This window comes from Juglans microcarpa x Juglans regia, chromosome 7D (assembly GCF_004785595.1).
Source record: "Juglans microcarpa x Juglans regia isolate MS1-56 chromosome 7D, Jm3101_v1.0, whole genome shotgun sequence".
NCBI lineage: Eukaryota > Viridiplantae > Streptophyta > Magnoliopsida > Fagales > Juglandaceae > Juglans > Juglans microcarpa x Juglans regia.
Genome location: NC_054606.1, coordinates 8,001,708 through 8,024,245, shown reverse-complemented (window position 1 = coordinate 8,024,245; position 22,538 = coordinate 8,001,708). Strand labels below are relative to the sequence as shown.

At 36.6% G+C, this 22,538-nt stretch overlaps 3 protein-coding genes across 3 annotated transcripts; 2 read left to right on the top strand and 1 right to left on the bottom strand.

Annotated features, from left to right (window-relative positions):
• Positions 1-9,621: 9,621 nt before the first annotated feature.
• On the top strand, positions 9,622-11,958 carry LOC121239132 (probable L-type lectin-domain containing receptor kinase I.6). Its single transcript, XM_041136276.1, has one exon. The coding sequence runs from the start codon at positions 9,782-9,784 to the stop codon at positions 11,783-11,785; it is 2,004 nt and encodes a 667-aa protein (XP_040992210.1). The 5' UTR covers positions 9,622-9,781; the 3' UTR covers positions 11,786-11,958.
• A 1,429-nt stretch (positions 11,959-13,387) lies between these two features.
• Positions 13,388-15,052, top strand: LOC121239131. The gene has a single exon (XM_041136275.1). It carries the CDS (start codon positions 13,899-13,901, stop codon positions 14,265-14,267), a length of 369 nt encoding a protein of 122 aa, XP_040992209.1. The 5' UTR covers positions 13,388-13,898; the 3' UTR covers positions 14,268-15,052.
• Positions 15,053-15,306: 254 nt separating this feature from the next.
• LOC121239130 (transcription initiation factor IIA large subunit-like) lies at positions 15,307-21,919 on the bottom strand. Its single transcript, XM_041136274.1, has 11 exons — positions 21,556-21,919; positions 21,091-21,261; positions 20,786-20,956; positions 20,462-20,513; positions 20,329-20,387; positions 19,956-20,081; positions 18,429-18,581; positions 17,106-17,169; positions 16,696-16,856; positions 16,497-16,580; positions 15,307-15,727 (listed from the first exon to the last, which is right to left on the bottom strand). Exons 1-11 carry the CDS (start codon positions 21,676-21,678, stop codon positions 15,704-15,706), a joined length of 1,188 nt encoding a protein of 395 aa, XP_040992208.1. The 5' UTR covers positions 21,679-21,919; the 3' UTR covers positions 15,307-15,703.
• Positions 21,920-22,538: the final 619 nt, after the last annotated feature.

Genomic DNA, 22,538 nt, shown 5'->3' with positions numbered 1-22,538 from the left:
ATAGTTATTAGTCTATATTAGACTATTAGTATTAATTATAAACTTTTAGTGATTTGGTATTAACATTTTATGTAATAATTTAAAAATTATAATAATAAATTATTTCATATATGAATATATATAATTATATATATTATATATAAAAATTTCACATAAAAATTTATAATTATACATAATATATAAAACTTATATATATTAATATATATATAATATTTTGTATAAAACTTATATATACAATAATACAAATATTATTTTATATATATATTTTTTATCAACCGGTCCGATCCTAAAAATCTTAAAACCGGAACCGGACCGGAACCGGCCGGTTTTTACATTCTAAGAACCGGTCCCGGACCGGACCGGTTCAAAACCGGGAAAACCGGTCCGGACCGATTTTCCGGTTTGAATTTACACCCTTAGCTGGTAGTGTCAATTTGGATTCGAAGAAGTCGGATGCAACTTTCTTCAATCGGAACTCGCCGAATGTGGCATATATTTGATAATAGAAATTTTATTTGCAGTCCTGAGTGAGGAATTGCGTGTGCAGTCCCATTGATGAATGAAGATAAAAAGAAAAAGAATATCATTTTAATAAGAATATTATAGTAATTTTAAAATTTCATAAAAAAGCCTAAAACCAAAGACTAGTAAAAATAGTTTTATTCTAAAAAGGGAAATAAAAAATGCCCCAAAATTTTCAGACTTATGCCCCTAACACTCAAAGCAATCGTAAACAAAAATATAGGGAGGGAAAGTTAGGACTAACATATTATACTTTCCTTTATAACCATATCATTGTTACCCAAAGGAAATTCTAATTTGAAAGGGTTTTCCTTACAAAATTTCTTAACCAACAATTACTATTTTTTTAAATTACAAAATTTCCTAAATCAGCTCCCAACAGCCGTCGTCGTGTCTCTCTTTCATTCTATTAGATTCTTTACATGTGTATGTTTATTTTATTCTTTAGTTAAAGTCGACGAATATCAAATGTATAAATAAGAATTTTCAGTCTTGTACAGTGACATAATATTTTAATACAATGAATCTCTTACATTGTAAACTGGAAAGTTTGATATGGCATCAGAGACTTTTTTCTTCCGCAATTACCCTTGCTTTCCAGAGTCTTCCATTTTGTGATTTCATCTCCTTCGCGATCTCATCATTCTCACATCTAATTTTGAGTTCGCAGATATCATTTTTTGATTTCGTTGTTTTGCCTAAATTGCAAATCCTAGAATCATGTCTGAGAACGTTTCATCCTCTTATTCCTCTTCCGTTGTCCATGTCGAAGCCGATCCTCGCAGTCCTTATTATCTAACAATTGCAGATCATCCTAGTGTGCTCCTCGTCAGTGAGAAGCTCCACACAAGCAATTATCATTCCTGGAGCCGATATACACTTCTTTCTCTGAAGGCAAGAACAAGTTAGGTTTTATTGATGAATCTCTTGATCCTCTTGCTAAAACTAACTCTCTTTTTTCTCCATGGAGTAAATGCGACATTATTGTCCTCTCCTGGCTTCTCAATTCCTTGTCCCATAAAATCGCTCAAAGTGTCATTTATGTTGACTCTTCTCGTGCGATATGGCTCGAATTGAAGGAGAGATTTTCTCAGGGGACCGGACCTCGTGTTTTTAAGTTGCAGACTACCATCTCTGCCCTACAATAGGATCAAAGCAATGTAAGTACTTACTTCACTGAATTGAAGGTACTTTGGGATGAATTGTTTACCAACAATTACCAGTATGCATCTGTCAATGATGTACATGTAATTCATCCAAGACCTTTGCTTCATATCATCACCATAGTTATGTGATGACATTTCTCAAGGGGCTTACTGATGCATTTGATGACGTGAGTGGCCAGATCTTAATGATGGAACCTCTACCATCTATTAATAAAGCTTTTAGTCTTGTTATACTAAAAGAACGCCAAAGGCTAATTAGTCAGAGGCATGCTCCTTCTGTATCTGTTGAGTCTGTTGCTTTAGCTGCCAAGCTAGACATTGTAGTTAGGAATTTCAAATCTTCTACCCGTAGCAATGTCACCTATAGTCACTGTGGCATTTCTGGCCATACAGTTGACAAGTGCTACAAAATCCATGGATATCCTCCTAACTATAAATTTCAAGATAGGCCTAAAGGTGTCAATGCCTCTGTCAATTCTATTCAGAACACTGATTCATCTTTCTTGCCACTTACTACGGATCAGTGTCAATAATTACTAGCCTTACTCAAACTAGCTGCTTCCTCTCAACCTCCTTCGGTGAACATGGCTCTAATTCCTAATTTTTTAGGTAAATCTAACTCTGTTTGTGCCTCTGTTAATTCATTTCACTCGAATTTTTGGATAATTGACAGTGGTGCATCAAAACATATGGTTTATTCTCCATGTTTCTATACCAGCAAGCTTGATATTGTCTCTCATTCAGTCAAATTACCTAATGGTACATTTGCTCAGGTTACACATATTGGTGATGTTGCTTTAAGCTCCTCTCTTATTCTCACCAATGTTTTATGTGTACCTAGTTTTACTTTCAATCTCCTGTCAGTCAGCAAAATTACTCAAACATCACAATGTTGTTTGATCCTTAAACCTCATCATTGTTTCTTGCAGGACCTAGTAACCTCGAAGATGATTGGGATGGGTGAAATGCAAGATGGCCTCTACATATTGACTTTTCCTCAGCCATTTACTATTTCTAGTAAATCTTCTACTCCTACATCCTGTTTTTCAATTCAATCTAATGTAGCCTTGTGGCACTTTAGATTAGGTCATCCATCTTCTTCTAGACTGCATTCTTTACAACAGTTTATTCCTGTTTTGCATTCCAAATTTGATACTTGTACCACTTGTCCAATTGCAAAACAGAAGCGATTATCTTTTCCTATTGGTAATCATAAATGTAGTGGATCATTTGATTTGATACATTGTAATATTTTGGGACCAATGGCAACTTCTACTTATGATTGTTTTAGATATTTTCTCACCATAGTCGATGATTATTCTCAGGCTACATGGGTATATCTAATGAAATCTAAGTTTGAAGTTTCATCTTTACTACAAAATTTCTTTCTTCATGTTGAAACACAATTCAATCTCAAAATCAAAGCACTTAGGTTCGATAATGGTCCTGAATTTGCTTTAAAATATTTTTTTGCTTCCAAGGGAGTCTTCCACCAATTGAGTTGTGTTGTAACTCCACAATAAAATTCTGTTGTTGAGCGTAAACACCAGCATATCCTTAATGTGGCAAGATCCATTCTTTTTCATGCTAAACTACCTCTTTGTTATTTGGGAGATAGCATCCTTACTTCTGTTTATTTGATTAACAGAATTCCGAGTCCTATTCTTTTGAATAAGACTCCTTATGAGCTTTTGTATCACAAAATACCATCTTATACTCATCTTAGGGTGTTTGGATGTTTATGTTTTGGTTCAGCACTCTCTCATGCTTGTTCTAAATTCTTTCCTAAAACTGTAAAGTCTGTTTTTCTAGGTTATCATTTTGGTGTTAAGGGTTACAAACTGTTAAACTTATAAACTTAGACTTGCTACATCTCTATCTCTAGAGATGTAGCATTCCATGAAAAAGTATTTCCTTTTGAATCTTCTTCTTCAACACCATCCTATGCTACAGATTTTCCGTTTTCACATAATACTCAAAATCCTTCTCTTGGTCCTCTACCCAATCATGCTCCTAATTCTGATTTTAATATTACTGCTCCTCAACAAACTGAGATCAGTAATATTAATTCCAATCCTATATTAGCTCCCTCTGCTGCTTCTCTTAGAAGGTCATCTAGGACTCGAAATCCTCCTTCATATCTTCATTCATATCACTATCAACAGTTGCTGCTTTGCATTCCCCTTCTCCCACTGATCAATAGGTTGTTGGTCTGTCTTACTCACATATTTCTCACCCAATCAGCAGGTATTTGACATATGATAAACTGTCTCCATCTCATAAATCTTTTGTTCTCACTACCCCTACCCTTATTGAGCCTAAATCATATTCTCAAGCTGTCAAGTATCCTGAATGGAGAGAAGCTATGCAAGCTGAAATCTCAGCTTTATAACAGAATGACACTTGGGATTTAGTCCCTTTACCTCTTGGTAAACGCCCAGTTGGATGTAAATGAGTGTACAAATTAAAGCTGGAATCTGATGGGAGTGTGGAAAGATGTAAGGTTAGGTTAGTAGCCAAGGGATACACTCAATTAGAAGGACATGACTACTATGAGACTTTTAGTCCAGTAGCCAAACTCACTACTGTGAGAATTTTCCTATCAATCATTGTTGCCAAACAGTGGCTAATTTTCTAACTAGATGTAAACAATGCCTTCTTGAATGGTGAGCTTCAAGAAGAGGTTTACATGTCATTGCCCTCTGGTTTTGGCAATAAGGGGAGTCAAAACTTGTATGCAAACTTAAGAAATCCTTGTATGGCTTGAAACAAGCATCAAGATAATGGTTTGTGAAATTCTCCTCGACTTTGTTGCTCAATGGGTTTACTCAATCAAGATCAGACTATTCATTTTTCAGCAAACAAGAGGGTACTTCAGTTAGCTTTCTTCTTGTGTATGTAGATGATATTTTAGTCTCGAGTAATGATGCTATTACTGTAGAAGCCTTGAAGTCATATATGAACAGCCATTTTAAGATGAAAGACCTAGGTCCTTTGAAGTACTTCTTAGGCCTTGAAGCAGCCAGGTCTGCTAAGGGAATTCACCTATGTCAGAGAAAGTATTCTCTGGAAATTATTGAAGATTATGGCTTGGCTGGTTGTAAACCAGCACCTTCACCCATGGAACAAAATTTGATTTTGAATGTTGAAAGTGGGGATGAGTTAGAAGATCATTCTCAATTTAGAAGATTAATTGGTAGACTGATTTACCTAACCATTACAAGGCTAGATATTGGCTTCTCAGTGCAAAGATTAAGCCAATTCATGCATAGGCCTCGGCTTAAGATGGCAGCTGCAAATAGGGTGGTTCAATATGTCAAAGCCACAATTGGCTTAAGATTATTTTTCTCATCTGCTTCCACCGATTTCTAGCTCAAAGTATACCCAGATTCAGATTGGGCAGCATGCCCAGATACCAAGAAATCTGTCAGTGGTTACACAATGTTTTTGGCGGATAATTTGGTTGGTTGGAAGTCAAAGAAGCAACAAACAATTTCTAGGTCTTCGGCTGAGTCAGAATACACGGCAATGGCAGCTGGGGTTTGTGAAATACTTTGGTTGAAAAACTTGTTAGCCAATTTTGGAATTTCACACTCACAACCAGCTTTAATGTACTGTGATTCACAAGCTGCTATCCACATAGCTTCCAATCCGGTGTGCCATGAGAGAACAAAACATATTGAGATAGATTGTCATCTTGTGAGGAAGAAGATACAAGCTAGTGTTATCAAGCTATTTCATGTCAAGACAGGTTGTCAAATTACTGATATCTTGACAAAATCTCTCGGGTTGTACCAGTTTAACCATCTCATTGGCAAGATGGGACTATTAAATATATATAGTTCATCTTGAGGGGGAGTATTAGATTCTTTATACGTGTATGTTTATTTTATTCTTTAGTTAAAGTCGGTGAATATCAAATGTATAAATAAGACTTTTCAGGCTTGTACAGTGACATAATATTTTAATACAACGAATCTCTTACATTGTAAACTAGAAAGTTTGATACATTCTTCACTCTCCACTAGTCTATTTATAGATAACTAAAGGATGTAAATGAAAAGTTATGACTTTTTGTTTCACTAACATCCAACCGGCTAGCCCAAGGTTCAAGTCCCAAGTCGCACCCCCAAGCCATGTAGCCCACCCGCATAAAGCATAAAAATAAATACACTCTATGCGTCCATGAGGTTTTGAACCTCTTCCCAGTTGTTCAATTCAAGCATTCGACACCACAAAGACAATCATCTACTTCGAGTTATGGTATAGACCTATTTTATTATAACTATAAGCCATAGTTCATAAACTTTTATAATTTCTCTCTTTCCAAAATAATTCATAACTTTCAAAAATAAATCCACAAAATATTATTAATAATAAATATAATATATATTATTTTGAAAATATTTCCAACATGGGAACCACCTTGACTATGAAGAAGATCATTCCCACCATCACAAGAAACCATCAGTTTTGACAAAACTGAAGGAGAGGGCCAAGAAGTTGCGCCATATTTAGTCTTAGCAAGAATTAAAGAAGCAGAGTAAGGATGGTAATTCTACACCCTCTTGGGATGTCAGCTTAGACAACGATGAAGACCTAGAAGACGATGTCGAATACCTTGGAGCCCCAAGTAATGGCATTTCACCCTTCTCTTTTATATACATATACATATATATATATATATATATATATAAGTCATCCGCTCTCACATTTTCTTTTCAAGAAATGTTTGACTCACTATTTTATAAAACTGAAGTTCCCGAATTGATATGGTAATTTATTTTAGTGCATTAGATTGTAAAAGTTTTTGTTTACTATAAAATATATCTAAAATATTATATTAAGCCACATTAGCTTCCAATGTTTACTTTTCACTGAGTTGTTTTATTTTCAGTGTACGAGTCGGAGCTTGCTCTTGACGAGTACAAAGAAACAACTAGGCACCATCCTAGATCATTTCACGTGGTTTCTGAGAAGCGTGTTTTGGCAAGCAGTGTCAAGCATGGTGATGAAGCAAATAAGGAGGACCCTAGCAGCATTCCAAACAAGACAATAACTAAAACTGTGACAGAGACATTAGCACCAGCATATGCTGTAGTATCGGATGCAACCCATGCTATTGCTTCAAAACTTCAAGGCATCAGTGTTATAACCCTAGCAGCACCCAAACCTTTTCAGGAGCAACATCTCCAAGAGTTTAGTCAGCACCGGCTGCTGCACAAAGCAGAAATAATGCCATCATGAGTACCGGTGATCATCAAATATGAGATAAGGGTGTTTCAGTGGAGTATTTGAAACATAAACTTGAGCTTGAGGAAGATTAGAGAGCCCTTAATTCCCATGTGACATCTAATGCAGTGAGTCCAAGGAAAAGTACCACTCCTAGGGATATAGGTGTGGTGGAGAAGGTGAGAGAAGCTGTAACTTTGCTCTGGAATGAGGAGTCACCTACAATTGATAGTTCTGCTAAAGACTCATCATTACACATGTCAATTTCCACCCATGCACATTCGGCTAAAAGCTCACCAGCACAGCTTCCGCCAGTTTGCAGGAAGCTGGTAATATTTTCTTAACATAAATTATTCACTATTTCTCGTTAATGTTAGAATATAAATTATATGTTTAAATTTAATTTCTTCTTATAAATTTAACCTTTTGAAATAAGAAATTATTTGACATGGTCTCAGATAAGTGATTTTAAGATCATACATATACTAGATCCATACTGTTAACATAGTGTTTCGCGTGCCTTTGGGTTGGGTTCTAGAAACTTGGGTCTTCCGACTATCACCTGTACATTTTAAGCAAACACGGAGGATGAGGGCCTTGGTGGTGGCTGAGGAGTCTCTGATGCTAAAGTCAGTATATCTCCTTAGTAGTTTTTGCGTAAATTTAGAAGAATTACAAAGAGTTCTTTGTATCTAAGAGTCGGCTTTTATATTAGGTTTTGGGTGAGGATAACCTATCCCTGACTTTAATGAACTTATGTCCTTTCCACAGTTCATTTGTTAGAATCATTTAATGCGGTGTTGCTTTTGGGGTGGCATCATTAATGTGGCGTAGAGTCCGAGCAGTGGTGTCATTAATGTGGCGTGGCTCCCTAACTCACTTTACTCTGCGGACGTTCCCTGTTAAGCCCCTCATGCCTACGGTAAGGAGATCAATGGTTCTCCATACTTTTCGTCCACCTGCCTGCACAGGTTCATTGGGGCAAGGTGTCATAGAGGAGATGACAGGGCGATGAGTCTCATTGGCCCTTACTGTCTACTTTCCCGACGCATGGGTTACTTCGTGGATGAGTTTCGCTCATGAGCCGAGTACTTTGTAGAAGCCCACTGACTACTTTTAGAGGAGGGTTGTTGGTCTCAATCAAGCTTTCTGACTTACTTCCTAGTGGCCCCTCGTGGGCTTGCCCTATGGATCGATAGGGGAAAAAAACCCCTCACTCATACAATGCTAGATCCATACAATATTCGGTGGTAAGGAGTAACTTGGTGCAATGGATATATGTGCTTTGCAAGAGGATCTGAATCTACTTTATAGGAAAAAGAATTTTACAATCAAACATATCACATTAAGTCACATTAGTTTATAATGAATTTACTTTTACGACATCTCTTCATGGATGTAGCCCTCTTTTCTTTATGGCAAAATAATCCATATCTCAGTCTTTTTTCTCTATTGTAGTTGGGGAAGAAGAAAATAGAGGAAGAATACTCCAAGCCAATTGAGAGAGAAATGCAACTGTTAATACTGAAACAAATTTTTCTGTGTAGTAATTTTAGGAATCAATAAGTAGTTTGCATAAATCATTTCCAGTAATGTTTGAAAAAGTTGTACATGTTTACCAATAAACTGTTTCTACAGATCTGTAAATTCAAAAATGTCGAAATCAATGCAACGACATGTGAACCTTTCCTGTTATTGAATTTATATTTTTAAAAGTGAAGTCAAGAGATTTCAAAGATACATGTATCATTAGAAGAGAAAGGTTTCAACCGTAATGAGATAATATATATAAAAATAAATTTATAAACTGATGCAGTTTGATGTGGTATGTTAAATTATAAAAATAAAATTATTTTTATTAAAAAATAGATCTAATATATTATATAAAATCATATAAATAAGTAAATTTATTTTTATGAATTCTCTTTATAGTTATAACACTTCTCGTTCAGGCCCTCAGGATGGATCAGTTAAATCAAACGAGTGGCACCGCTTTCCCCATTCTAGACCATGTAAACCAATCATATAGATAAAAACCTCTTATGCCACCCAAAGCCCATAAAAATAAAAAGACCCCTAAAAAATAGCACTCATAAAAGCCCTTAAAAGAATATAATAGAAACTACATCCATTGAGCGCGAGTTTATTTCTTCGGCAATTTTTCTCTGCCATTGACCTTCAGGCATGCTAAAACTACATATGGTATTACCACTTGCTTGGAGGTTCTTGGGATTCAGCAAAGGTCATACACAACTTTTTAGGTTATTGACCAAAATGATATGACCAAAGTTGAGACTGTTCTGTTTTTGCCATGGAAAGCAATCCCTCATCGCAGATTCTAGTTGATCCTCTAATCTCTATACTCTTCGGAGGGTAGTTGGTCTGGACGTCACTCATGACTATGGAAATGGCAACTCAGATATTTTTTGCTGGCATATCCAGAGGACTATTCATAAAGAAAAAAAGTCCATTTGAAAACAAATCATCTCTATCTCAACCGCTTAATCAAGCGTACGTTCATCTAGTGGGGTTCTTTGTGTAGATAAATGAAAGTCAAGGCGGCACGTCGAAACCCAGAACAAATAAACCAGGACATCCAAAGTCTTGAGCATGTGTGTAGATAAATGCAAAGAGTATATATTAGGGTGATCGAAATGACATTTGTGCAATCAAATTGAGAAGTTGTCAAAACTACTCTTCAAATCAAAATAATTGACTGGTTACCAATGGGAACACAGATGCTGACTATACCATGGCACATTGGCAAAGAAAAAAACTCATTTCATTTCTCAGGAGTTTGAGACATTTGAACAAGTGAAATACCTCTGTCACAGAAAGGCACCATCTTCCCACTTTTCCCAATGGCTATAGTTCTTAGATCACTTCATCTTCTAATGATTCTCTATGTATCCAATATTCCCTTGAACTTTGCTCAAGATGAAAGCCAATTCATCTACAATGGCTTCAGTCAAGCCAATCTATCTCTTGATGGAAGCGCAAAAATTCACCCTAATGGTCTGTTGCAGCTAACCAACATTTCAAACCAGCAAGTTGGTTATGCTTTCTACCAATTTCCTGTAAAGTTCAGCACGATTTCGTCTCTTTCATTTTCTACAAACATTGTGTTTGCCATGGTTCCTCAAGAACCAGAACTCGGTGGACATGGCATAGCCTTCGCCATCAGTCCCTCGAGGAACTTTGATGCTACAACAGCGGCATACCTGGGACTCTTCAATTTTTCAAATAACGGTCATACTTCCAACCACATATTGGCCATCGAGCTTGATCCTGTTGAGAGTGCTGAATTTGAAGATATTGACAACAACCATGTGGGAATTGATGTGAATGACCTAAGATCACTTGAATCAGCTCCTGCAACATATTATTCCAATGACGAAAGGAGGAATATAAGCTTGGAGCTCATAAGTGGGAATCCAATGCAACTTTGGATAGACTATGACGAAGCAGAAAAGTTGTTGAATGTAACACTGGCCCCAATTAGAACCCCCAAACCAAACTGGCCTCTCTTGTCAAGGCCGATCAATCTGTCTGAGATCGTGTTGGAATCTATGTATGTTGGTTTCTCTGCTTCCACAGGTACAGTTGCAAGTGACCACTACATTCTTGGATGGAGCTTTAATAAAAGTGGGCAAGCACAAAGCCTCGACATTTCGAGACTCCCTACACTTCCCCCAGGCAGGAAACAAAAAGAGAAACGAATAGTAGTGATCCGGGCTCTTCTCATAGTAGTAGTGGTTGTGCTGATAACGATAACTGGAGCTGCATACTATTTTAGGAGGAAGAAATTTGAAGAAGTACGTGAAGAGTGGGAAAGTGAGTATGGTACTCACAGGTTCAGCTATAATAGTCTCTACAAGGCAACCAAAGGTTTCAAAGCCAAAGAGATTATTGGAGAAGGAGGTTTTGGAAAGGTTTATAGAGGAACACTTCCTTCTAACGAGCAAATTGCAGTCAAGAGAGTCTCCCATGATTCCCAACAGGGGATGAAGGAGTTTGTGGCTGAGATCATCAGCATGGGAAGATTGAGACATAGGAACTTGGTGAGGCTCTTGGGCTATTGCCGGCGCAAGGGAGAACTCCTCTTGATCTATGATTATATGCCCCATGGAAGTCTTGACAGGTTCTTATACAGCAATGGAAGAAGACACCTTAATTGGCTTCAAAGATTTCAAATCCTCAGGGGAGTAGCATCTGGCCTTCTTTACCTCCATGAAGGGTGGGAACAGATTGTTATACACAGAGATATAAAAGCGGGCAATGTCCTATTAGATAATGAAATGAATGGAAGGCTAGGTGATTTTGGCCTTGCCAGATTATATGACCATGACACAAATTCACAAACTACGCTTGTGGCTGGGACTGTCGGTTATTTGGCTCCGGAACTTACTAGAACGGGGAGGGCAACCACTTACACTGATGTGTATGCTTTTGGGGCTTTCATGCTAGAGGTCGCTTGTGGAAGGAGGCCAATAGAGCGAATGGGGATGTCTGAAGAATTAGTTTTGGTTGATTGGGTCTTTGAGTGCTGGAGCAAAGGAGATATCCTCGGTGCTAGTGATCCTAGATTGGAAGGTAATTATGTGGTGGAGGAAATGGTATTGGTTTTGAAAATAGGACTCCTCTGCTCACATGTAAATCCGGCTGCTAGGCCTAGCATGAGGCGAGTGATGCAGTTTTTGAATGGCGATGCTGATTTGCCGAATATTCCATATGACAGTGCTTCTTTTGGTACATTCAGTAGTAGTGAAACATTAGATTTCTTATGGTCACCTCCGTCATCATTTGTCCAATCTTCTGATCCTTCCATGTCTAGCACCGTTTCCATCCTTAAAGGTGGTTGTTGAATTGGCTGCCTCATCCCATGAGTAAACTACTAGATCATGGATCTATACTTTGGACCAAGTCAACCCATGGCACACATAAAACTTACAGAGAACTTGGTGGTGGAGAGGGGAAGAAGAAACATGCGAAGAGTATGATGTAGATGTATACAATTTCTTTTAATAAATATACGTTTCCAAAACTCATGTTAGTACTCTACTTGAGATCTTTTTAGATTTTTCATTTATGCAGTGTCTTCAGAAACCAGGTTGCTTGCCTCTTTAGATAGTGAGATGGGATGAGTTGGTTTTATATGAAAGTTAAATAAAATGTTGAATTGTTTATTATATTTTATGTGAAAATTTGAAAAAATTATAATGATGAGATGGAATGAAACCGTTTCTATATCCAAACGAAGCCTCAAAGGCACACCAAATCTTGGCAATTTAGAGTGTGTTTGGATGTTGAAGTGAGTTGAGTTGAATTGAGTTGAGTTAAGTTGAGATGATAAAATATTGTTAGAATATTATTTTTTAATATTATTATTATTTTAGGATTTGAAAAAATTGAATTGTTTATTATATTTTGTATTAGAATTTGAAAAAGTTGTAATGATAAGTTGAGATGAATTGAGAGGAGTTAATAAACCAAATGAAGCCTACACTTGCATATTTCAAGTCCGAAGTTCGAACCTAATCGTTACACTATGCACACCCAGAGGATCATTGTTCTATTCAAGCATCCAAGAGACTTTAGGTCTTGTAGGTTTATGAGATAGGATGATAAATTTTTAAAACTTTTTATAATTTCTTTCCCAAACATCAACCAAACATAAAATATTTTTTAATTTTATTTTTTTAATTTTTTCATCTAATCATTACAAATTTTAAAATTTTCAAAATAAAAAATAAAAAGCAAAACAACTTTTCAAATTTCAAAACAAAAATTATATTAAAAAATTATATTCAAATAATTTTTAACTTTATAATATTATAATTCAACTTTTTCTCTCTCATTTTTTAAAATCTTATAAAACATCTTAACTCAAACAATTTTAATACTATTCACAAAATTCTAGATGCTTCAAATATCCAAGCATGCCTCTCATGGTCATAAAGTTTTGGTGATGTGAATTGCAAACTTATCACAATTGATAGATGAGACCATTGTTTCCAATACTAATAGAACTGATAGATAATATGGAATATCTTTTCTTAAAAGAAAAAATTTAAACAATAAATCCTCATTTTTAATAGATGAATATTTTTTACAAAGAGTTTAGAGGTTACAAAAAGCCCAAAACCAAAGACTCGTAAAAATAAAATAAAAAAAAAAAAAAAAAAAACTTTATTCTGATGAGCGAAATAAAAAATGCCCAAAAATTTGAAAAAGTTTTCCTTACGAAATTTCTTAACTAACAATTACTGTTTTTTTAAATTATATGATTAACATTTCGTTATGGAATTAGAAATATAGACCTGTAAAGACTAACAATTTAATCTGAAAATAGTAATTAATACAAAAATACGTTAGAGACTTAAAGAGGATGTTAATTCGAAAATATCAATAGATCATATGATCTCATGAGTTGTAAAGGACAAGGTGGTACAGAACAAAATGCCTCTCTTAGGACTAAGATGTTTCAAGATATGTCATTTTGAACCGAAAACAGCCTTATGCTGGTTAATAGGTTGCAACTAATGAAACCCATGTTTTGTTTTTTTAAGAGAATGAAACCCATGTTTTTAGATCGAGAAGTTTTGGTGTGTAGCCAGGAAATGCATGTCACGATTATGGGATAATTATATGAATCAGATTGTTGTTGAGTAATGGCTTTGACCATCCAGAAAATGTGAAAAACGGATTTAAGGAAATGACCGTTACTATTAACTGTCATTCAAAATTGAATATTCGTTGTTTAACCCCCCACCATAACCGACTTCCTTAGTTCCCGCTTGGACCAAGAAAAATTAGCATCTGCCTCCCTCTTCTGTCTTCTTTATCTTTGTCTGTCACACCTTGAATTCTATGCAAATAAGCACCTTGACTGAATTTGTGTGTGTGTGTGTGTGAGGGAAACAGAGATAGAGAGACCAAAAGTTTCTTGTCAGAGTTTCGGAAAATCCAATAAACCAAATGGAGAACAGGAGCAATAATGTGTCTCAGAAAGAGGGCAAAGCCAAAGTTGGGAAGCCCCCGACGAGGCTACAGAAGCAGGCCCCAGCATCTCTCCAGCTTGACAAGGTTGCTGTCTATGGTGAAACTTCGAAGGCAATTCCATTTCTGTCGCCACTTATTCTATCCCCACAACCATTGCCGAAGACATTAGAAATAAGATCGGGGAAGAGTGGCAGTAATGAGGAAGAAGACAATGGTGCGAAGAGAAGTAAAGCCTTACCACCTGGGGGTGGGTGGCAACATCCGGCTGTGCCCATCTTCACTGAGCCTGAGGCCTTGTTTACTTGCTTTCAATCACAGTGCTTGCTGGTGGACAATGTGCAGTGATATTTTGTTGCCAGTGTGAATTTGCAGATAGGGATCCTCCCCTTCCCTCCCCCACTCGACCATTGATCTTTTTCTGCTTGTTTTGCTTCATTTTTCTTGAATATGGCATCCACGGATGGCTTTCATCCTTGATTTCTGCAAGAAAGATGTGAGGTTGTTTCCAACTAATGAATTTACACACATTCGTCAGACACATTTTATATATTTTAAGTGAAAATTTTGGTTTTATTATACGTTCAAATTTAAAAAATATTGATTTTTTTTATTAGTAGGTAGTCTTATTCTTTTTTTATATATAAATATTATTGCTATTAATAAATATAAATTTTGACTTTTATATAAAATCATTTAACTTTTATATAAAACTATGTTAGTCGGATCCAATGGGTTATGTAAGTTAGTTAAATCCATTTACATGAATTGTGTTGAAATGAGTCATATCATGTTAATACCCATTTCTAATTAATTATTAAATAAGTCAAAACGAATTACACGATACAACCTACTATTTAAATAGATCATGTTAAGATTTGAGGTATGATATGTTTAGCCTAACGGATCGAGTTCGAGTTAACCCATATACTCGAATGTCTATAACTTGACACGACCCACAAACACGAATTGCCACTCTACCCCTTTGCATTCCTTTTTTTCTTCTTTTTTCAATCCTACGATACTTTTTTTCTTCTTTTTTCAATCCTATGATACTTGTACATGGCACAATGGCAAAAGGTCTTCGGGTGGATGGGTTTGCAATTAAAGACTTTTTACTGTCAACCTGCTTCCCCACATTTTGGTGGTGGGTGAACATAAAACTCCACAATTTACAATACTATATCAAGTGAAGCAGAAACAGGGCATCCTGTACATAATTGAAAGTCATGCTGATACCTTTACCTCCTCTTATAAGGAGAGGGTATAAAAGCTGCAACACATGCAAGGGGCGTTTTGATGGGTAAGGCTAGTAGCCTAAAATATATAGGTAGGTACAAGGGAAAAAATCAAATTGGGAGTTCACATTGGTTTACAACCAAACTGATTAAGCAGCAATACAAATGTAATTGAACAGACTGCAATTCGCAAATTAACCAAAATGTCCAAATGTAGAGAGGGAATGGACATATATCTTCATTCCATAAGATAAACCACAAACTTATGCAAACGCCTTGGGCAACCATCTGTTTGAAGGCCGAAAAAGCTCATTTGCTTTATGTACAACAGGCCAACATCCATCCCACCCCCGTTCTTTCTGTTTTAAATGAGAGCATCCCATCCCATCTCAGTCTTGGAACGTATTCAAGCATCTCCCTCTTTCCTCAAGTTCTCAATAATAATAATTAAATAAAAATTACTAAACCCACCGTGTCCCCCTCCTCTGGATTTTCTGTTCAAAAGCAACTGCCAGAAAATGGCAAAATAGACTATCTCCAACAAAATCAGAACTCAAATTCTCCTGTTGCCTGCATTTGCTCAAAAAGAAAAAAATTGTTAAAAACCAATATCCAGTAACCCATGCATGCATGCAGTTGACCAATAGTTGGCTGCCAAACAGTCTAATATTGTTTATCTTACGGCTCGTTACGATAGCTAGTGAGATGAGATAAGATAAAATGAGATGATTTTAAATTAGTTGAATAAAATATTGTTGGAATATTATTTTTTAATTATTATTTTGGGATTTAAAAAAGTTGAATTGTTTATTACATTTTGTATGGAAATTTGAGACAGTTGTAATCATGAGATGAGACCATCTTTGTGTCCAAACAAGCCCTTAATTGCATGCATGCCAGGGGTTTGAATGAACTAGAGAAGCACACCAAAGTACGAAATCAGCTTTGCGGGTGGAAAGTTGATGTCGTATGTTTACAAGAGACAAAATTGGAAGTCATCTCCCAAAACACCATACAGAGTTTGTGGAACTGTTGCCATGTGGGATGGTGGTATTTGTCATCTAAGGGGGCTTCAGGAGGCATCTTGGTAATGTGGGATAAAAAGGTGGTGGAAAAGATGGAGAATTGTGTGGGGGAATATATGGTGGCTACTTCTTTCTAGAATGTGGAAGACGGTTATCAATGGTCTTTTGTCAGTGTTTATGGACCCAACTCTAATACAGCGAGAAGAGGCTTGTGGGATGAATTGGCTGGTCTTTGTAGCTGACTTACATGTTCAGTCAATTACAAACGAAGTGAGTCGTGGTAGAACGAAGGGTAGGGTAAAAAAAAAACTGACCTTGTTAAAGAGAATGTCCTTATTGTTTATGTGCATAATGCCATCCTTCAGTAAGCATTTCCATCTGCTCTTGGTACGTGTCACCTACCCATCCAAAAATATCATGTATTTTATGATGAAACAACAGGTACTCGAGATTAAATATAGTATGAATTATGAATGGCCATGCGTGTGCGCACACACGCAGAGAGTGAAATACCTTATCAAACTGAGCCAAAACCAAATGCTGTGTGTTCTGCTCCTCTCCTTCGTCCACATCATCCAAATCATCATCATCATTTTCATTCAATGGGGGTTCATCATCATCATCCTCTACAACATCATTTTGAGCAACTACAGCAGGAGTACCTGCTGGAATGTCTGAAATAAACACATAACAGGCAGCTCCAACATTAGCAAATCAACTTAAGCACACCAATTTCAAAATTTTCTTTTTTTATAAGTACCAATTTTAACCATTGGGAGCAGGTGTGTTATCATGATATCTAATGCAAACCACAATATTTACCAGTGGGAACAGGTGTTTTATCATGATATCTAACACAAACCACAACATTTACCAGTGGGAGCAGGTGTTTCATGATATCAAACACAACCAACAAGGTTTACCTGTAGGAGCAGGTGTATTTGCTATGTTGTAGTCTTCATTGTAAACTCCTTGATAATTGTATATCTGTAGGACGAGAAGGGGGACAAGAATGTAGCAACTAGTGAGAAATGAGAACTTAAAAAATGCCTACGGGGAGAGAGACCATCCAATCATATTCAATAATTACTGTAAAGAGCACGTCGGCAAAATTATCAATTCATTCGAAAACAAGATTGAGAACCCAAGAATCTTTTTCTTTTTTTTCTTTTTTTTTTTTCTTTTGGGGTAAGTAGCAGAAAGAATATTTGGATTAATCTAAATCATTTAATCAATCTGTCCAAGATCCAGGCCACCTACAAACTGAACTTTCCGCTAATCCCAACTTCCAAAAAATTTTAAATGTAAAATTTTCATCTGAAAATGACTTAAAAAGGCAAATTTAAATCAATACGAATTTTTATTATACATGATCAAGATCCATGGCATACTCCAGGCAATACAATAGAGAAACAAGTCCTTCCATGAGCACTCAAATATCATGGCACCTTTTATCCCCAAAAAAATCATCTTTTGTTCATCAAGAAGACAGTGGGAGGAAAAATAAGAAAGCGGAAATACACTTTTCACTGTCCAACTAATAGGTGTTCTACACTTTGTATCCCAAACTACTTTTTTTTTTTATAGGAAACTTTGTATCCCAAACTACTAACACTGACACATTGCCCTCAAGCTACCAAAAAGTTACAATATTCATTATCGGTCAAGCTCCAACAGTCAAGATTCAATGTTGGTGGTTTAGGTGCAAAGGTAAAACATCTCTTAGTTAGAGGGTCATTTATTCAACCAAAAACAATATATTTTAATTGACAAGTAGCAAATTTATCTATTGAGTTTTGAACTCATGACCTCACTATCCACCGTATTCTTATAAAAAAGATGCCATTTGAGCTAGAGTTTATTGCCAGAAACAATCCCCCCACCCTTTTCCCAACAAACAGCATCAGGATCTGGACCAATGTTGTAATCTACAAAACTTAAAGCGCACAATCCACACACGCATTTGAAGGAAGAGACCACACAATTCTGATCAGCCAGTAATCTCCTTTAAAGAGGCAAACGAAAAATGGAGGACTTTTAGAAATATCTTAGAAGGATAAGTCTGCAATCAGAGCGCATGATCAGTCTATATCAACTACCCCCAATGAAGAGGCTTCAAACATAAGGTTTTACTCATCATAGTTGATGTGCACGGCAGAGACATGCATATTCATATATTAGAGAAGAAAAACAATAAAAAAGAAACTATTTTCGGCATACGTGTCTTAAAAGTAATAGAACCATACGTTGGGAGTAGACAGAACGTCATCATAAGGATCAGGAATTGGTCCATCAAGTTGAGGAATCTTTGAACTAGATTCTCTGACATACGCCAAGGTCTCTTTATTTGCAGTGGTGACTATGCAATGTCCGCCCAGAGATGCGCTCCCTCCACTTACCTGAAAGGTTACCAATAACTGAATCTCAGACTCCATTGAATTAACAAGAAGGCAAGCAATACAGAGGGATATGCATTCCAAAATTGCCGAAGTCCTTAAATAAATAATAAAAAAAAATGCAGAAGCGATGCCATTATAGAAGGATCTTTCTGTTTTCCACCTAAACTCAAATTCATACAGATAAAGTTACTACAAGTTGTATCATGCAACAATTCTTTTACTAAAAAGTTACATCATGCAACACTATATTCCTTCTACTCATCAAAAAAACGTTGCATCATGCAACAATATATGTCCTCACTTTTTTTCAACAAAATTATTACCCAGTATGATGCTCCAAATATACCAGGTCAAATAAAACCCCAAAAAGGGATAATTCGAAAATAGTTAATGATTGAATCAATCACTGTGACTGACCCATTAGAGAACTTCATGATATTAGCCCAGAATCCCAACATTAGCAAACATCATCAAGTTTGAACCACTTCTAGAACTACGGAAAAAGGCAAAAAGTCCCTCCAATCCATTAGCCAAACATAGCAAACATAGTCAAGTTTGAACCACATCTAGAACTACGGAAAAAGGCAAAAAGTCCCCAAATTATTTCTAGTGCTAACTAATCTAGCTAATCCAAAACTAACTGCTTAAAAGAAATTCACATAGTTCTGCAAGGGATATCTCAACTGTGCTTTGTATGGAAAGCTTTGACTCAGCAGGATTCAGTTAGTAGGAAAGTCATCCCACCGAACATTACAACCTTGTGAACATAACAATTAAGCAGGTGATAGCTTTTTCTCTTCCCATTCATTCCCAAAGGATTCTGCTCCCTAAAATGTTTTATGAAAAAGACTTTTACAGCCACTCTGTCAATTCTATTTCTGACAATTTCTCCCTACTTTGTCCGTGTTTAGTATCTCCATCTCATCTAACACCTCATCAGCAAGGTCAGTAGAACTTCAAACCATTCCATCTAGAGCAGCTATTCTAAAACTAAACTTAAATTGATCTGACATTATCTGCCACCTGGACTCAATATATGAATATCACTATTCTATTGTATGCCCAGCTTTGTACCCTTTTAAAAGATTCTTAGTCAACTCCAAGCATCCTACTAAAGGACTTCCAACCAAGTACGTAGTTTTTTTAAAAAAAAAATAAAAATAAAAAAACAGAATCCCAAGCTTACCTTCTTAAACCTATCTTCCAATGCTAGGAAGATTCCGTCCAAATTATTGCGATTAAATTTAAATCCAATATTCAGACAAGTGAATTCAAGTTTCTCTGAGAAATGAACCCTTTAAATAACTCAAAATAACCAGATTCTTCAAAGAAGTATTCAACATTACCATCCAAAAATGACAGAGAAAGACAAACCTTAATCTCAAACACCTCTAATGTAGCATCCCCAGCCCCATCTTGTTGAGGTATGAATCCACCAGCATGATACTGCGAAGAAAAATCCTCACGTTTTCGCTTTCCAGAAGGAGCCACAAAGAAGTCCTGAATATTTCTCAAATGGTTAGAACTAACAAAACAAGGTAGCATCATTGATCCTAGACAAAAATAAATACATCGATATATTTTTTCAAAAGAAATACGCATACATTTATATATGCCAATATATTCAAAGAACACAGGCCAAAAATGAGATGTATACACCTTAGTCATCCAGATATCTTCAATCATGAGTTTTCTTAAAAAGAAAACCAGAGATTCTTCGGCAAAATGAAGTAATAACAGGGATTACCTGTGTCAGGGGTTGATGAGAGGCTCCTCTGTCCACCTCATCCCGCCCTTCCACGTAAGCTACACCAGTACAACATTAATTATTTCAAAATCTTATACAAACACCTATACGACTTATTTTACATCATACTTACCAACATTAACATCAAGTGGGGCCCTTTGGTTTATCCAAGGTGACGGGGGTTGCTGCAACAAGAATAAAGAGGATTGTCATAGATTAGCTTTTAAACCATAACAGAGAATTATAATCTATGGAACATCTTCAGCCACTCACAAAACAGCTAGGGTCCAGGGATAATATTCCCTCCCAACTTCATTTTTTATAGGTATATTGCCCACAACTCCAATGCCAGCTTATAGATAAATATAGCTATAGAAACAACACTTATGTGTCATATCAGACATTAAAGCTTTCACAACAGAAACTACCCAATTAAATGGTCCTCTGAAGTGTTTACCATGACGGGACTAGGTCTTCCACCTTTTGCCTCATTATTGTTGTTGCCGCCGCCGCTGCCGCCAGTATCATTTCCTGGAGTAGGATAGTCACTAGGTCCAGTAGGAATGTTATACATCGAGTTTTCTGCTGTTCCTGGCAAAGGTGTCTGACTGGGAGTCTGTAACGGCGTCTACATTTCAAGAAAAGAAAAGCCAAAAAAATAAGTCGTCAACTATCCACCAATTGAACTCATAAGTTACTTTTAAAAGAATCAACAACCAGGCAGATACTGTCTCGATGAGGAAAAAGAAAGTATGAACTCACCGGAGGAAAGAGCATCTCAGCAGTCGGAGTTTCATACTCCTCAGTCCCTTCGTATGGCACATTAAGATCGTGAACGGGAGTGATAGGACCCCCAGGTGTGGGCTTCGGTGCACCGGTCCTATCTATTGGACCAATAACTACACCGGCTTGAATCATTTTCGCCTCCCAAGTCTATAAATTTCGCATAAAATAAACAAAGTCAGCTAAACCCAACTCAAGTACAAAACAAAAGCTCGAGATATTTTCCGAATAAAGCAATTTAACCCTAAAAAGACTACAAATCTCCAAATCCGTAGAAATTAACAGATCAAACCCTCATATCAATTTACTAAAACCCTCCCCTCCCGATCTCTTCAAAGCGAAGAACTAAAAATCTCATAGATTTTTTTTTCTTTACGAATTACATATTAGTAACACCCTAATAGCAACGGAAAAATAAATCCAAGAAACGAAAATATAAATTACTCCTTGAAACTCCTTGAGAACGTCCTCTCCGGGGCCACCGTTGTTCACGAACTCATCCCGGACCTTATTGATGACATCCTCGATGACCTGGATATAAACGTTGCTCGTCGTCGAAGCCGCCATTTCCGAATCTTCCTAGCTCCGACTACCCCCGAATTACCGAATCGGTGAATTTTTATCGGCAAAATCAGTAGGTGAAAATCTCAGGAACAAAGATCCGAATGAAGCATGTAAATTTTAGAGCTTGAGGATGAAGAGGGGTTCTAGGGTTTGGGGGATGTGTGACTGAACGAGCGAGCGAGCTGAGGAGAGAGAGAGACAGAGAGAGAGAGAGGGGCGGAACAGAAAAGAAGAAATAAAGAGTGGAATATAAATAGGTTTGCAATCCGATTATATGCGTGGTTTCCACGTGGCGAGATCTGCACCTTCCTGATTCATTTTCCCTTTGGAAAAGGCCAGACGTAAACGGCGTACACTGCGTTTCATTTGTTTGCTCAAACCCACAAGGCCACCCACCGCCGAATAGGCCTGTAAACGAGACGAGCTTGAGCGAGTCTGGGGTGTGCGAGCTCGGCTCGTTCACTACTCGAGTCAAGCTCGGATTCGGCTCATTTATCAGCCGGACATATTATAATGTCGGAGCTCGACTCGTATAGAAGGGAAGTGAGCTCGAGCTCGGTTCTGTTAATGAGCCGAGCTTGAACTCGCTCGCTTATTACAGAATTTAAAGACTAAAATATTTAATATAAAATTAAGATAAATGTATCAGTAAAATAATAAATTAAATACAAATTTACATCATAAAACCTTCAAGAGTATTATGGCTATGGACCTATGGTACATTAAATTACATTTTTAATTTTTACATCATAATGGAACTAGTGAATCAAAAAATACTTTACAAATTACAACAATAAATTATGAAATAAGATACATTATGATAAAAAAAAAAATGGGCTGTGAAATGAATGAAGTCCTCATTT

Coding starts and splice junctions, on each gene's coding strand:
- LOC121239132 (XM_041136276.1), top strand. CDS start 9,782: ATGGCTATAGTTCTTAGATCACTTCATCTTCTAATGATTCTCTATGTA.
- LOC121239131 (XM_041136275.1), top strand. CDS start 13,899: ATGGAGAACAGGAGCAATAATGTGTCTCAGAAAGAGGGCAAAGCCAAA.
- LOC121239130 (XM_041136274.1), bottom strand. CDS start 21,678: ATGGCGGCTTCGACGACGAGCAACGTTTATATCCAGGTCATCGAGGAT. Junction 20,082..20,328: donor CTCATCAACCCCTGACACAG/GTAATCCCTGTT, acceptor AGAAATATTCAG/GACTTCTTTGTGGCTCCTTC. Junction 15,728..16,496: donor AGGACATTCTCTTTAACAAG/GTCAGTTTTTTT, acceptor GAGCAAATGCAG/GCAACAGGAGAATTTGAGTT.